Here is a 15,425-nt window from a genome sequence, read left to right as displayed (position 1 = left end):
GGGTGGGGGGTTCCTGAGCCCAGGAGCTCCAGCCCCCCATCCCATTAAACCCAGCACCCAACCTGCGCTGTCCCTAAAATGGGGGGCGTTGGGGGGCGGGGAGGGGGGAGGGTATCCATCACCCCTAAAATGCGGGGGGGCGAGAGCTGTAATTAGTTGCTCTATGCGAATGTAATTAGCACTTGGCAGCGCTGCTCTTCCCCTCTGCCAGGTAACGGCTTATTTCATCCGGGTCCCAATTAACGAACTCGCAATAAAATGGGGGGGTTTGGGGGGTGTCTCTGAGGGTTCTCTGTGTTTCCCCTCCGTGTTTATCGGCGCTGGTGGAGTTTACCGGGGGGGGGTGGGTATGTGTTGTCCGTGGGCTCCCCCCCCCCCCCCCACCTTGGCTAGGGCGGGGCCAGGCGTGGCGTGTCGACAGAGGGAGCTGGACCTGCGCGGGGGGGCGGGGGGGGGGGGGTGTCTTTGTCACAGGATGCTCTGAGGAGGAGGTGGGTGATGGCAGCATCCTCCCGGCCGCAGCGCCCCCCGGGGAGGGTGGGTTTTGGGTTTTTTTTTTTTTTTTTGGGGGGTGGGGGGGTGGGTGCAGGACCAGCTGGGTGCCCCCGCCTTTTTTTTTTTTTTTTTTTTTCCTTTTCTTTCTTCTTTTGTGTGTCCGCGCCCCCCCCCCCCCCCCCCCCCCAAGAGGGCTGCATGCAGATACGGGGGGGGCTGCAGCGCATTCCCCGCCCCGGCCCTTCATCCTCCGAGGGCGGTGGGTACCCGACCCCCCTCCCCCCATCCATCCATCCATCCATCGGGGAGGCGCAATGCTGCAGCTCCCCCCCCCCCCCCTTCCCCCCCCCCCCAAAAAAAAATACAATTCCGTATTTTATTTTTTTTTAATCATCGTCCGCCATCCCTGCGGCTGCCGCAGCGCTGGGTGCGGCGAGGGTGGAGGCGGCCGGGGATGCTGGGGGGGGGCGGGGGGGGGGGGTGTGTGTCTTCGCCGGTACCGAGTGATGGGGGGGCCCTTAGAGACCCCTCTGCTCTCTCCCTCCTCCTCTCTTGGGGACCGGGGGGTGCGGGGGGGGAAAATCCTACCGGGATGCTCAGGACTTCGCCGCCGCCGCCTGTCGCTCACCCGCCGACGTGGGCTGGGGGCCACCGTGAAGACCCGCCCCCCCCCCCCCCCCCCCGTGAATTTCACCTTGGCGAAGGCTCCCCGCTTCCCTCTGAGCCAGGTGGGTCCCCAGGCAGCAAAACGGGGGGGGGGGGGGGCTTTGTTGGGGGGTGCCCCCCCCGCCCCGGCCCCCCCCCCCCGTATTTTGGGGGGGGGGGGAGAAGGGGGTGGTGAGTGGTGACCCGAAACGCACCACAGTGTCAACACCTCGACGTCACGCGGCCCCGATTTGGAGCTGGGCGTCGCTGGTGCTGCTCCCATCGGTGCACTGAGCTGCCAGTTCTCAGCTGGTGCTTCTCCCGGGGCGGGGGTGGTGGGGTGTGATGGGGTCCAGACAGCACAGGCAGCGGGGGGGGACATTTCCCCTGCTCCCTGCCAACTCATCACACCGATGGGTCATGCCTTCAGGCAGGGCGGGGGCTGGCTGGGCTTATCTAGGTGGCACAGCTGGGGCTGTTTTCGGTGGCGGCGTGAGCGAGGGCAGCAGGGACCGACGCCGTCCGTCTGTCTGTTCAGGATGAGCACAGCCGCCAGCCCGGAGCCCCTGCCCTCCCCCCCCGCCCCTGGACCCCGTTACTTGGAGCGTTTGGCTGAGGAGGACCCCGATTTCCTGCGGGCGCGGAACATGGCGGCCGACCTGCGCCAGGACTTCAACATGATGGAGCAGAAGAAGCGGGTCACCATGATCCTCCAGAGCCCGGTGAGGGGCAGCACCTCTCGGTGACCCAACCCCGTCCCTCTTGGTCCCCAACCCTGTCCCTCCTGTCCCTTGCCCCAGTCCCTCCCATCCCCAAGCAAATGCCACCATGCGTTGCCTTGGGGCACATCCCCACCTGGCTGGTGGTGCCACTACCGTGCCACCAAGCCGGTGATGTCCCTGCCACCAAGCCTGTGGCGCTGCTATTACGCAGTTGCCAGTGCTACCAAGACAGTGGTGTTGCTGACACCAAGCTGGCGGTGCCACCATCACCGTGCCACCAAGCTGGCGGTGCCACCATTGCCGTGCCACCAAGTCGATGGTGTCGCTGGCACCAAGCCAGCCGTGCCGCTACGCCAGCGGTGTTGCTGCCACCTAGCCGGTGGTGTCATCGTCATCACGCCACAATGCCAGTGGTGCCACTTCCACCAAGCTAGTGATTGTGCCACCACCAATCCGGTGGTGCCTCCTGCCCCGGTGCCACCGGATGGTCCCTGTTCGGTCACCGCATCCCTTCCCTGGGGGAGGTGACACCGGCGGGGCTGGGATGCCGCAGTCTTTCAGGGAGGAGCTGGAGAGCCTCATCCAGGAGCAGATGAAGAAGGGAAACAACTCGTCCCACATCTGGGCCCTGCGACAGATTGCTGACTTCATGGCCACCACGTCCCCTGCCATCCTCCCCACCTCCCCCATTGGTACGACTGCACCTGCCAAGGGCTTTTTTGGGGGGGGGGGAAAAACACAACAGTTTGGTGAAATTCTTGATTGTTTTTCCTAATTTGTGGGGTCATAGGGGAGAAAACAACCCGCAGGGCTCCGTTTTCTTGTCATTTCTAGTAGAAGAAGCGGGAGAGGGCAAGGGGAGGGGCGAGGTGATCGGCGACTGTGGGGACAGAGGCAGACCCCCAACCAACCCCCCGCCCCCACCGAAACCTTTGGGGACCGCCAAATGTTTGGGGCCAGCGAACCCGGCTCCACAACCCTCCACTGCCCCATCCCTGGGGAAGCCCCTGGGGTTGGAGGCGGGGGGTGGGGTGGGGGGGTCAAACCCACCCCTCGCTGTCTCCGGCCTCACCAGGGGGGTGGCACGTTCCCAGGGCTGGCGGCCGTCACCCCCATCAACGACCTGCACGGCCCCGAGGTGCCGGCGCTGGCCAAGGGCGAGCGGCTGATGCGCTGCAAGGTGGGCAGCATCCACCGCCTGCTCGACCTCTACGGCTGGGCCCAGCTGGGACACGCCGCCGTCACCGTGAGCACCCCGGGGGGGCCGGGGGGGGTAGGGATTTTGGGGGAGTTGGAGGGAGTTTGTGTGGGGTAGTGTTATTTGGGGGGGGGAGGTTTTTTTGGGGGGGATTTAGAGGGTGGTGTTTTTGGGGGGGGTGGGTTTGATGGTGGTCAGAGGGTGGGTCTTTTTGGGGGGGTGGGTTTGCGGGTGGTCAGCGGGTGGGTTTTTTTGGGGGGTGGGTTTGCGGGTGGTTAGAGGGTGGTTTTTTTGGGGGGGGTGGGTTTGCGGGTGGTTAGAGGGTGTTTTATTTTTGGGGGGTGGTTTTGCGGGTGGTCAGAGGTTGGGTTTTTTTGGGGGGGTGGGTTTGCGGGTGGTTAGAGGGTGGTTTTTTTTTGGGGGGGTGGGTTTGCGGCGGGTTTAGAGGGTGTTTTTTTTTTTGGGGGTGGGTTTGCGGGTGGTTAGAGGGTGGGTTTTTTGGGGGAGGTGGGTTTGCGGGTGGTTAGAGGGTGGGTTTTTTTGGGGGGGTGGGTTTGCGGGTGGTCAGAGGGTGGGTTTTTTTTTGGGGGGGGTGGGTTTGATGGTGGTTAGAGGGTGGGTTTTTTTTGGGGGGGGTAGGTTTGATGGTGGTTAGAGGGTGGGTTTTTTTGGGGGGGTGGGTTTGCGGGTGGTCAGAGGGTGGGGTTTTTTTGGGGGGGTGGGTTTGCGGGTGGTTAGAGGGTGGTTTTTTTTTTGGGGGGTGGGTTTGCGGGTGGTTAGAGGGTGGGTCTTTTTGGGGGGGTGGGTTTGCGGGTGGTTAGAGGGTGGGGTTTTTTTGGGGGGGTGGGTTTGCGGGTGGTTAGAGGGTGGGTCTTTTTGGGGGGGTGGGTTTGCGGGTGGTTAGAGGGTGGGTCTTTTTGGGGGGGTGGGTTTGCGGGGGGTTTAGAGGGTGGTTTTTTTTTTGGGGGTGGGTTTGCGGGTGGTTAGAGGGTGGGGTTTTTTGGGGGGGTGGTTTTGCGGGTGGTTAGAGGGTGGGTTTTTTTTTGGGGGGGTGGGTTTGCGGGTGGTTAGAGGGTGGGCTTTTTTGGGGGGTGGGTTTGAGGGGGGTTTAGAGGGTGTTTTTTTTGGGGGGGAGTGGGGGTTTTGGAGGAGGAACTGGGTTTTGGGGGGAGTTTTTCAGGGGGTGGGGGGGTTGAGGGTTTTTTGGGGGTGTTTTTTTTTTGGGGCTTGGGGTTTTTGGGGGGCGCAGGAGTTTGGGGTTGTTTGGGGAGAACGGGGTTTTTTGAGGGGCGTTGGGGGGTTCTTTGCGGGAGTTGTTTTTTTGGGTGGTGGGGGGGTGGTTTTTCGGGGGGTGTGAGGTTTTTGGGGGGGCAGGAGGGTTGGGCTTTTTTGGGGGGAATTGGGGGTTTGGGGGCTTTGGGCTTTTTGTGGGTGTTGGGGGGGTTCTTTGGGAGGAGTTTGGGGGGGTTGAGGGGGTTGGGTTTTGGGGGTTGGTTGGTGTTTTTGGGGGGACACGGGGGTTTTGTCTTTCTGGGGGGAGTTGGGGATTTGGGTGCCTTGGGTTTTTTGGGGGGGGTTGGGGATTCTTTTGGGGAGTCAGGTTTTTTTTTTTTTTGGCGGGTGGGAGTTTCGGGGGTTGTTTTTTGGGGGGGTGAGGGTTTTTGGGGAGGCGGGGGGTTGGGGCTTTTGGGGAGGAGTTGAGGGTTTGGGGGCTTTGGGTTTTTTTGTGGCAGTTGGGAGGCGGTTTGGGGGCGTCGAGGGGGTTAGTTTTCTGGGGAGGTTAGGTTTTGGGGGCGCAGGGGGGTCGGGGCTTTTTCAGTGGAGTTTGGGTTTTGGGGAGGGTTTGGGGGCTCTTTGGGGGAGTTGGGTTTTGAGGGGTTTGAGTGGTTCTTTGGGTGGAGTTGGCTTTTGGAGGGGTTGGGAATTTTTGGTGGGTTTTTTTTTTTGGGGGGGGGGGTTTAAGGTTTTGGGGGGGTTTGGGGGAGTAGGTGTTCTTTTTAGGGGGTATGATTTTTGATGTTTGGTGGGGTTTTTTTGGTTTTTTGGGGGTTTTTTTTTCATATTGTTACACCTATTTGGGCTTTTTCCCCGGTGCAGCTGCGGGTCAGCAAGGAGCAGGAGCATTTCTTGGTGGCCCCCCAGGGGCTGGCATGCAGCGAGGTGACAGCAGCCAGCCTGGTGAGCAACGCCTGCGTGCGTGTCCCCATCCCCCTCCCCGGGCAGGGGGGAAAAGGGATGCTCAGCCAGCTCTGAACCCCAAAATCCTCCCCCCCCACACACACGTGCACCCCCCCAAAGATCAAGGTGAACGTGCTGGGGGCCGTGGTGGAGCAGGGCAGCACCGGATTCACCCCCGACGCTCGCAGCTTCAGCCTCCACGCCGCCATCTACGCCGCCCGCCCTGACGCCCGCTGCATCATCCGCCTGCACACGCCAGCCACTGCTGCAGTAAGATGATTTTTTTTTTTTGGGGGGGGGGGGGGATTGGGGGAGGGTGTTGTCGACCTGCCTGCCCTGCCCGCCCCGCCGCAGGTGTCGGCCATGCGGTGCGGCGTGCTGCCCATCTCCCGCGCTGCCCTGCTGCTGGGGGACGTCGCCTACTTCGATTTCCGCGGGGAGGTGGAGGACGAAGACGATCGGGTCGAGCTCCAAAAGTCCCTTGGTCCCACCTGTAAGGTGAGGGGATGAGTGGGACACGGGGTGGGGACGGCGGGGGCCACCTCTCTGTCCCTGTCCCCTCCTCCTTGCCCCGCTGATGGTCCCCTCTCCTCACACCGGGTGATGCAGATCCTGGTGCTGCGCAACCACGGGGTGCTGGCGCTGGGCGACACCGCCGAGGAGGCCTTCTACAGCATCTTCCACCTGCAGGCCGCCTGCGAGATCCAGGTGAGCACAGGGCACGCCCCGAGCCGCGTACAGTCACTGCTGTCGGCGCCGTGCCCCCAGGAATAAGCACTGAGCTGCGTACGGTCTCGGCTGCCAGCACTGTGGCCCCAGGAGCACGCGCTGAGCTGTGGCAGGTCTCTGCCTCAGGACACTGCACTGAACTGCGCTGTGTCTTCACCCCCAGTGCAGTGCTCTGGGAGCATGCACTGAGCTATGCCAGGTCTCTGCCGCCAGCCCAGTGCTCCGGGAGCTCACACTGAGCTGTGTACAGTCTCTGCTGCCAGCATGGTACCCTGGGACTATGCGCTGAGCTGTGCTGGTTCTTTGCTGCTAGCATGGTAACCCCGGAGCACGCACTGAGCTGCGCCAGGTCTCTGCCGCCAGCATGGTGCCCTGGGACCATGCACTGAGTTGTGACAGGTCTCTGCCACCAGTGCGGTGCCTGGGATGGGACAGACCAGCACGGCCCCACCGCCACAGGGGCCACGGGCGGATCTGGGGCTGTTCAGCTGCATCAGCTGTGTCTCCCTGGGCTCGGCCGTAGGTGTCGGCGCTGGCAAGCGCGGGCGGCGTGGAGAACCTGATTGTCCTGGAGCGCGCCAAGCACCGGCCCCACGAGGTGGGCTCGGTGCGCTGGGCTGGCAGCACCTTCGGGCCCATGCAGAAGAGCCGCTTGGGCGAGCATGAATTCGAAGCCCTGATGAGGATGCTGGACAACCTGGTGAGCACCAGCCGATGCCAAAACACGGCAACCTCCCCCCAAATGCAGGAAAATGTCTCTTTTTATCCCTATATTAGTCACAACCAAGTGCTTTTTGCCTTTCCAGGGTTACCGCACAGGCTACACCTACCGCTACCCCTTCGTGCAGGAGAAGAGCAAGCCCAAAAGTGACGTGCTAATTCCCGCCACCGTGACGGCCTTCGTCTTCGAGGAGGAGGCGGCCCTTGTCCCCACGCTGCGGCAGCATGCCCAGAAGCAGCAGAAGGAGAAGACACGGTGGCTCAACACCCCCAACACTTACATGAGGGTCAATGTGGCTGAGGAGCAGCAGGGCAGTGCCAGCAGCCAGAGGACAAAGACGACGGTGCGGGGCTGCCGTGGCATCCTGGGGGGGTGTTGGGTTAATTTGGGAATGGGTCTGGGAATGGCATCAGCTGTATGGATGATGGGGGGATTTTGGGGTACCAAAAAAAAAAAAGGGAGATGGAGGGATGCTTGGGATGTTATCGATCACACCAAAATCTGGTGTGCAGAAATGCCCAGAAATTCCAGAAGCGAGAAACGCTTCATTTGGTGTCTTTATTTAATGCAAGCTTTTCTTTCTGCCTCTATTTCCCACCCCGTAATATTTATCTTAAAATGTCACCTCCCCAGCCCAGGGGGCCAAGCACCACAGGCTTTATGGGGTCTCCCTTCTATGCAAGATGCATTTTTTTGGGGGTCTCCTCTCTCCGCAACGTGTGTTTATTGGGGTTTCACCACTCTGACATGCAGTGGCTGAAAGCGGATGAGGTGGAAAAAGCCAGCAGCGGGACCCCCATCCGAATCGAGAACCCCAACCAGTTCGTGCCCCTCTACACAGACCCGCAGGAGGTGCTGGAGATGAGGAACAAGGTATGGGCCCGTCCCAAAAGCCCTAGAGGCTTTCGGATGTGGGTGCCAGGCTCTCGGCAGACCCCAGGGCAAGGGGGAGGCTTTTTTCCCCTCCCCTCTCTGCATCTCACCCACAGATCCGGGAGCAAAACCGCCAAGATGTGAAGTCGGCCGGGCCCCAGTCGCAACTGTTGGCCAGTGTCATCGCCGAGACCAGCCGCAGTCCTGTAGGTCACCCCCCGTCCCTAACCCGCATCCCCAACGCCATGTCCTGCCTTCCCTCTTCCCCCCGGAGTGTCCAGCCCTTCCCTGGCATCCCACTGGTCGTGAGGTGACACCACTCCGGGGGGGGTGGGGGGTGGTGTTTCAGTCCACAGAGAGTCATCTGGGGGACACAGAGGCCAAAGAGGCATCCCGGGAGGAGGCACCCACTGAGCCAGAGCCCCCGAACCCCTTCAGCCAGCTCACCGACCAGGAGCTGGAGGAGTACAAGCAGGAGGTGGAGAGGAAAAAGCTGGGGCTACAGGGTAGGAGTGGTACGGGGGGGGGAACCCCAATCCCAAATTCCCCCCTGGGGCCACAGCACCCGGTGGACCTTGGGGCCAGCACGCTCTCTCCGCTGGCAGGCGAGAAGGATGCCACAGCCAAGGAAAGCCAGGCTTCCCCCACCAAATCGCCTCCCGGCTCCCTGCCGCAAAGCCCAGCCCCAACACCTGCCAAGCCCTCGGAGGGTGAGTGGGCTGGTGAGCGCCTGGGCTCACCAGCCAAGCGGAGGTGACAAGCGGGGATGAGGGTGGCTGTAGCCAAACCCCGCTGAAACACAGATGAATGTCACCCCCAGGTCCCTCTGCCTTTCCCTGTGGGGGTCCCTGCTCTGGCGGGGCTGAGCACCGATGGGGATTCGCGCCCCAAGGCACCAAAGCCATCACTTGCCTTCAAGGCAGGAGGACATGAGCATCTGGTGGCTTTGCGGGACACCTCTGTCCCCTCCTAATGCTTTGATGGGTGCGATATTCCCATTATTATGTGTCCTCAAACGCAAATTTGTCATCAACAAACTGCAGCAGGTCTCAGGGGGTGGGAGAGAGCAGTGGGAGCGCGCGGCTTCTCGCTTTCTCATCGTGTCTCATGGTGTCTGTATGTCTGTCTCCACATCTTCCTTTCTCTTTCCTCCACGTGTGGCTTTCCCCCAAGGAGTTACCTCTGACTCTGAATACTTGTCACCGTAGTAAGTACGGAGAGGCCGTCCTCGAGCCTCGCTGCGGGCGGAGGGACGCGGGCGACCACGCTCCCCGCTAGCTCGGGGTGACCTTGCTCTCCGTGCCCCATTTCGGCCACGGTCCTGCAAGGAGTGGTGCCCCGCTCAGGGTTTCGCAGAAGGAAATGCCTTGGGTCGCCTCATTTTCTTTCCTGCCCACTTTATTTCCAGAGGTGAGGCCAGGACGGAGCCCTGCCTGCCTCTTCCTAGCTCTCCATCCCTCTGTCACTTGTCCCGCAGGGAAGATTGGGGGGGAAGGCTCAGGAAAGCGGTGCCTGCAGCAGGAGGGGATCAGGTCCCTGTGCTTCCAGTTGGCAGGGGACAAATCCTGCTCCTGCCCAGGTCAAACCAGCGAGTTGGGGGGGGGAATTAAACCTCCGCAGTGCCGGCTGCTGCTACCCCAACCCTCATCTCTCCCCTTTCCCCCTGCCAAGGTGACAACAAGGCAGACGGCAGCCAAGTGTCGGCCAATTCCACCACCGAGAAGGAGCCACCGGCAGTGGTGAACGGGAAGGACGAGGAGCAAAGCACTGAGGAAAACCTGGGCAAAGGTGGGGGGCGGACGACCTCCCCCGCCAACGCTGACCCAGATGCCCCCAAGGAGAAGGAGACGGTGACCAGCAGCCCCGTCTCCCCCGAAGGCTCACCCTCCAAATCACCCTCCAAGAAGAAGAAGAAATTCCGGACCCCGTCTTTCCTGAAAAAAGGCAAAAAGAAGGAAAAGATCGAATCTTGAGTCTCCTCCAAGGCCTCCCGCTGTGGCGACAACCACAAACTGCTCTGGATGGAGGCGCCAAGGCGGAGGGACAGCTCCTGCGTCGCGCGTCTGGCTGAGACGCAGTCGAAAACCCCGGAGGCGAATTGTTTTCTGGGTACTCCTGGCACAAGGCACCTCGTCCCCACCGTCACCCGCTTTTGGAGACGCTCACTGAGCTTTACGAAAAGATCACGGTCCCTGTTTGCTGCTTGGGGAAATACCCGCTGCAATCTCCCTCCTCCCACGAGCTCTCCCTTCTCCCTTCTGGGCATCAGCCCCTTCCCCACACATGGGCTGAGGGTTGGGTTTTTCTCCCCACCCGCCGCTTGCAGAGCCCACCGCTTGGTTTGAGGTGTGTTGTTGTTATTTTTTTTTTTTTACCTCCTGTTTCAAGCTCCACTGGAATGGTCCTGGCTTCAGCTCCAGGTAAAATTGTTCACCGCTTCGCTGGGGTAAATCGGATCAAGCCAAAGGCGGGGGAGTTCTCCCCGAAGGAGGGGGCGAGGTGGTGGGCCTGGGACCCTTTCCTTCCTGGATCGTAACCTTCCTCTCCCCAGGGCCAGAGAGCCACTTTCAACCCCCTGTTGGTGCCACCGTCTCACAAATTCCCTGTCCAAGAATTTTGCCACACTGCATGAACTGCGCCTGAGAAGGGAGAAGAAAAGAGCCTCTGGGAATTGTCCGTGTTATTTAAAACTGAGCAAAACTTCACTCACTAAGTGCTACTTCGGGATGAACACACGCTGCCAATTCACTTCAGCCAGAGGCACTGCCGACGCTGCCACCCCCATCCCCACCACCACTGATGGCCAAGGCTGTGCCAGGTCTCTGCTGGCACCGACCCTGGGCTCAGCGAGCGCCCGTCCACACGGCCGAGGCCAGATCATTGCTTTTCCCCAGCTCTAGACTCCCAAACACAAATTAAAATCCTCCCTGGTGTTCCCTTCCCACCCAGCCTTGCCTCCCCGCCTCTAGCATTCCCTACAGCGACACCACCATCGTTAAAACCTGCCGGCCGTGCCCCAAGGGAAGAAGAAAACGCAGCCGCTCCAATGCTGGGATTTAGGGGGCAAAACCCACAGGATCAGCCCCCATCCTCCTGCAAGCCATAGGGGTTTGCCGTCTTCCTGGGGCAGCACTGACCGCGGGGACCAGGCTTCCCTGCCACAGCCCCAACGCCCACCGAGTCCTGTCTGCTGGGGGTCTGCAGGAAACCCCAGAACCCCCCCACTCTGAGGGCACCAGGTTTCCTCACCCCAATATGATTTTCCCACGTGCCACCGCTGTGTTTTCAAAGCCTTTTTGCTTCTGCGAGGCAGGTCTCAGCTCTTGTTTTCCTCTTCTGAAGAGCTGAAAGCCTGGCAGCAATTTTGGGGGTGGCAGGGAGCAGGCCCTGAGCAGGGTGCAGGCAGGGAGCGGGGCCCATGCAGGCAGCTGTGGGTCAAGGAGAGGAGGTTTGTAAAGGCAGGTTGGTTTTCTTTGCAGGGCTGCGATACGGAGCAGGCCGGGCAAATTCTGAATCAGAAAGTAAAACATAAAAAGCAAAAAATTGCAAAAATACGTACCTGGTGGGTACCTTACTGGAGTCCCAGGGCTAACCCGAGTCCGGTATTCAGGGATAGTGTTTGTCCTGCCCGGTCCGCACTGGGGTTAGAGACACAGCTCCCCATCACGCTCCTGCAAGGACCAGGGGGACCCTGAGCTCCTAAATTCACCATCTGCAACTGATGGACCGAACACCAGCCCCATGGTCGTGCCTATATTCAGTGTCTCTTCCGCAGAAAGCAAATCACAGCTCTGTAACCATTTCCCATGGGGTGTTGTTTACTGCCACTGATTTTAAGGCTCTTTGAGGCCATTTTTGTCATCTGGCCCATGCCTCTGCTCGACCTAGGCCAGGAAAGCCCCACAGGGGCGTCTCTGTTGCCACCCCAAGACGGCACGGTCTCTCCCGGGGCAATTCCCTGAATTACAGCACTGCCGCACACCCCACCACCGGACCAGCTGCAGCCCTTTTTCCTCCGAGAGTCTGTCCCCAGGGGCTTTGCGACCCCTTTTCTCCACAGGAGAGGGATTTATTTTCCCCCTGTGAGCCAGTCTGGGTTGAGCTAGGCATCTTGTTCAGTTTTGGGAAGCAAGAGACACTGGTGCCTTCAGCAAGGAGGAAGGCTCAAATGGCCACCACTGCAATGTGCGTCCTTGCCACTTAGCTAGAAGAAAACAGATATAAGGTCACGTCGATGCCACGGTTTCCCCATCCGTCAGGGCACCCTCGGGACCGCCCCACCGGATAATTTTCCCCCTCTCCCCTGCCAGCATTTTGCTGCCGGCTGCTTGCAGGCAGCCCCTAGGCTCGCTGCTTCCTTCTCACCTCCTTTGTGCAAGGCTGCCTGTGCCCAAGAGCCCCAGGTCAAGCCCTTGGTGTGGGTTTTCAGTGGCGGGGAGGCAGGGGCGCATCCCTGGCTGCGAGGCAAACCGTTCATCCAGTGCCCCAAGAGGCCTGGTGCTCCTCGCCCTCCATATTTGCATCCTTAACTGAAAAGAAGAGAGGCCGGATTTCCATCTTCGACCACGGATACACCGACACACTGCGGGAAACGAGGGCGATGCTGTGGTTCCAGCTGGATTCAGCACCCTTTTTGCCACCTGGGGCTGGTGGACATGCCGTGGTCGCCGGCGAGGATGCGGTTGCTGAACACCCACTGACATGAGGCCGAGAGGAGGCTGCTCAACGCTGGGTTTGCCGCCATGGCCCGGGGGAGCATGGTGGGGAGGGGAGCGGGGTGTCCCCCACCTGTGGGCTGGCAAGGGCAATGGCCGGTGTCTGACAATCGTCGCTGGAAAGTGCTGTGTAACGCCTGTCTGTAAATAAACCTCGTGTTTGGCACACGCTAGTGCTGTGGCGCTTGGAGGTGGATGAGGGGGTGTCATGGCCTCCCTGGGAGCTGGGGCGGGGCTGGGGCTAGGCTGGGCCGAGGCTGGGGAAGGGGCTCGGCTGGGGCTGGGGTTCACGGCCTCATCGACCCCCTGTGCCCACCCCCGGCTCTGGATGCGGAGCGGAGCCCGCCGGGGAGGGGGATTTCAACCACCCCGGGCCCCCCTCCGGACCTTTTTCGCTACGGAACCAAAGCGCTGCTGCTCCGGTTCCGGGGAGGATCGCGAGGCGAGGGGCCGGAAGTGCGCAGTGCTGGGCGGCCGGAAGTGCCGGCGCTGAGGGTCGGCCATGGGCCGCAGCCGGTCCCGCTCGCCGCCGCGGCGCGGTGAGGAGGGACGGAGGGGACACCGGGGGGACACCCTGGGGCGTCCGGCCGCGACAGGGCGGGGCTGCGCTGAGGGGGGCGGGATCCGGGCCCTTGGGGGGAGGTAGGCCCGGCGCAGGCAGCCCAGGGCCGGGGTAGGAGCGGGCCCTGGGAGTCCCCCCAACCCTTGAGGGAGGGGGTGAGGCCCCTCCAGGGTCTGTGTGGGGGGGCGGTGCTGGAGCCTCGGCTCTTCGCTCTGGGGAGAGCAGAGGCTCCCTTCCTCCTTCTCCTCTTCCTCCTTCCGGACACCGACTCCCGCCTCTTTCCAGGCACCTCAGCTTTTCAGGCACCGATTTGCCGACAGGTTCATTCCCCTACTCCCGGGTGAAGGGCTTTTCCTGCTCCTCCTCCCGCTTCTGCGGGTGCTGGGCTCGATCTCTGAGCCCAGACAGGGAGGGAAGGAGGTGGGAGGGAGTTGTGGGTTCGCTGCTTGGGACCTGTCACAATGTCGTAGGATTTTCTTTGGAAAGCAGGAAAGACGTGAAGAAGCAGAAGCTAAACAGAGCCATGCCTTTCTGCAAGCAGAGCGCAGGCGTTCACGGTCCACCTCACGGGAGAGGGAGAGGAGGCGAAGAGAGCGATCCCGGTCCCGGGACAGGGACAGGAGGAGGAGTCGTTCTCGTTCCCCCCACAGGAGACGATCCAGGTGAGGGGCAGAAAAGGCAATGCCGGGGTGGGGACAAGCTGGAGAGCCCGGGCAAGATGAGGTTCGGGTGGTATCGGGACAGCGGGAACTCATTAACGCCGTAAAACTGGTAATGGCACAGCTGGGAAGTTGCAAACCCTTCTGCGTTTGCAACGTCAGGTCGCCGAGACGGCACCGATCCAGCTCCTCCTCCCCACCACGGCTGAAGGAAAGGCGAGATGAAGAGAAGAAGGAGATAAAAGATTCCAAAGGCAAAGAACGTCAGATCACAGGTGAGTCAAGGGATTTTCCTTGTTCAGTACGTCCTGGGCACTGAATTTCCTGCTTGGGTTGTGACCAAGGTGACACCGGGGTGCTTATTTGAAATGTTTTTGGCGAAACCTGACGGCTGTCTTTGTCAAAATCTTTCTTTTTTGTTGTCTCGGCAGAGGAAGATTTGCAGGGCAAGACAGAAGAGGAAATTGAGATGATGAAGATGATGGGCTTTGCCTCTTTTGACACGACGAAAGTGAGTGTGAATTGGCGCGGTGGAGCCCGCAGCTGCCTCCAACGGTCCCTTTTTGGGGATAATATGCTGAGTTTTGGGACCGTTTTTCTTAATGTTTTTCAGGGGAAGAAGGTGGATGGCGCCGCAAATGCCTATGCCATCAATGTCTCCCAGAAGAGGAAGTACAGGTTTGCGCCCAGCCTTTTTTTTTTTCGGGTAGAAAGAGAATTTCTTTGATGAGATAACGCAGCGTGGAGGAAACTCTGCAACTGTATGTCAAAGGCACCATCTCTCGGTGCACGCAGGGGGGTGGTGTGGCTTCTCGGGCCTTTGGAAAAATGTGAAGTTTGTGGTTTATACTGTCAAACGGAGGTAAGAAGCCTCTGGTTTCTCCTGGAAATGGTGAAAGCAGAGAGATGAGGAACAAAAGAGCGCATTGTTTGTGGGTGGGATGTCCCAGGTGTGGCCTGGGTGGGTTGGAGCAGTGGGCCTGCGTAAGCAGCGCTGTTGGCATGTTTCTTCCGCAAAAACTCTGCTCAGTTTGCCAATTCTGTTTCCTTTTTGATGGAAAGTGCCATCAAAAAAGAACATTTTTGATGTACAGCCACGCTGTGTGCTGGGCTTCGGCTCAGACCTCGTCCTCAAACAGCCCAGCCTCCGCTGATGTCTCGTTGGTGGCAGATTTGGGCAAATCCACAGGGAATTCGATCCCCCGCGGCTGCTGAGGGTTGTCGCGGGCCTCCTTTGGGTATGTTTGTGTGGATTTGTTCTGAGCTGGCTGCCCTGGAGCTGACACCGGTTCCTTCCCTCCGGCCGCAGGCAATACATGAACAGAAAAGGAGGATTCAACAGACCCCTGGATTTCATCGCTTGACGCTGGGCTTGCTCAGGGCGGGAGAAACCACCCGCCGACAAAGACTTCGCTTTGTCGGAGACCGGATTTCAAGAGGAATTCGGGTTATTCCCAGCAAGTCCTGCCGCGTGCGCCTGGCCCCGCAGCGGGTACATGTTACTGTTTCCCGGAGTCTTTGGTTATTATTGTTTTTTTTTTTTTTTTTTTTTACAGTATCCCTCGTGGTTTGTTCCTCGCTGGGATTTCGTGGCGTTTTTCCTGTCATGGTTTTTTGACACGGTGTTTGTTCCCCGTTAACAATAAAACCCCATATTTATTTTTCCTTTTTATTTTCATAATTTGGGAATAACGTGCGGGTGAGCAGGCTGCCACGAACCTCCAGCTGTTTCCCCGAGCTGCTGCAGTGGTGCGGGAACCTGACACCCCAAAATGCTTCAATTCTCGCCTCACACAAATGCATATAAATTTATACAAATAAGTTAAAAAGCTCACAACAACGGCAGCACCCATTTGGGGCCTTTTATTGCAGAAAACCACTTTATTTTGCTTATTTTTTGGCGGCCCGGCTGGGTATTCTCTGACAGC

The 15,425-nt window shown here is 59.9% G+C and overlaps 2 protein-coding genes and 1 long non-coding RNA gene across 3 annotated transcripts; all 3 read left to right on the top strand.

Moving 5' to 3' along the window:
• The first annotated feature begins 1,608 nt into the window (after positions 1-1,608).
• ADD2 (adducin 2) lies at positions 1,609-9,889 on the top strand. Its single transcript, XM_054225011.1, has 14 exons — positions 1,609-1,862; positions 2,416-2,554; positions 2,957-3,108; positions 5,158-5,238; positions 5,359-5,508; positions 5,593-5,736; positions 5,848-5,946; positions 6,491-6,667; positions 6,774-7,031; positions 7,442-7,561; positions 7,678-7,767; positions 7,911-8,067; positions 8,167-8,271; positions 9,233-9,889. The coding sequence occupies exons 1-14, from the start codon at positions 1,680-1,682 to the stop codon at positions 9,532-9,534; spliced, it is 2,157 nt and encodes a 718-aa protein (XP_054080986.1). The 5' UTR covers positions 1,609-1,679; the 3' UTR covers positions 9,535-9,889.
• A 10-nt stretch (positions 9,890-9,899) lies between these two features.
• On the top strand, positions 9,900-10,509 carry LOC128919628 (uncharacterized). The gene is made up of 2 exons (XR_008469918.1): positions 9,900-9,981; positions 10,113-10,509. It is a non-coding gene; the product is annotated as an uncharacterized LOC128919628 (long non-coding RNA).
• Positions 10,510-12,701: 2,192 nt separating this feature from the next.
• On the top strand, positions 12,702-15,162 carry SNRNP27 (small nuclear ribonucleoprotein U4/U6.U5 subunit 27). Its single transcript, XM_054225012.1, has 6 exons — positions 12,702-12,815; positions 13,380-13,500; positions 13,660-13,772; positions 13,929-14,008; positions 14,111-14,175; positions 14,807-15,162. The coding sequence occupies exons 1-6, from the start codon at positions 12,779-12,781 to the stop codon at positions 14,859-14,861; spliced, it is 471 nt and encodes a 156-aa protein (XP_054080987.1). The 5' UTR covers positions 12,702-12,778; the 3' UTR covers positions 14,862-15,162.
• The last annotated feature ends 263 nt before the right edge of the window (positions 15,163-15,425 follow it).

This window comes from Rissa tridactyla, chromosome 20 (genome assembly GCF_028500815.1).
Source record: "Rissa tridactyla isolate bRisTri1 chromosome 20, bRisTri1.patW.cur.20221130, whole genome shotgun sequence".
Classification (NCBI taxonomy): Eukaryota; Metazoa; Chordata; class Aves; order Charadriiformes; family Laridae; genus Rissa; species Rissa tridactyla.
The sequence above is the reverse complement of the archived record's forward strand: the minus strand, read 5'-3'. Positions and strand labels throughout refer to the sequence as shown.

Coding starts and splice junctions, on each gene's coding strand:
- ADD2 (XM_054225011.1), top strand. CDS start 1,680: ATGAGCACAGCCGCCAGCCCGGAGCCCCTGCCCTCCCCCCCCGCCCCT. Junction 5,947..6,490: donor AGGCCGCCTGCGAGATCCAG/GTGAGCACAGGG, acceptor GCTCGGCCGTAG/GTGTCGGCGCTGGCAAGCGC. Junction 8,068..8,166: donor GAAAAAGCTGGGGCTACAGG/GTAGGAGTGGTA, acceptor CTCCGCTGGCAG/GCGAGAAGGATGCCACAGCC.
- SNRNP27 (XM_054225012.1), top strand. CDS start 12,779: ATGGGCCGCAGCCGGTCCCGCTCGCCGCCGCGGCGCG. Junction 13,501..13,659: donor CCCCACAGGAGACGATCCAG/GTGAGGGGCAGA, acceptor TTGCAACGTCAG/GTCGCCGAGACGGCACCGAT. Junction 13,773..13,928: donor CAAAGAACGTCAGATCACAG/GTGAGTCAAGGG, acceptor TTGTCTCGGCAG/AGGAAGATTTGCAGGGCAAG.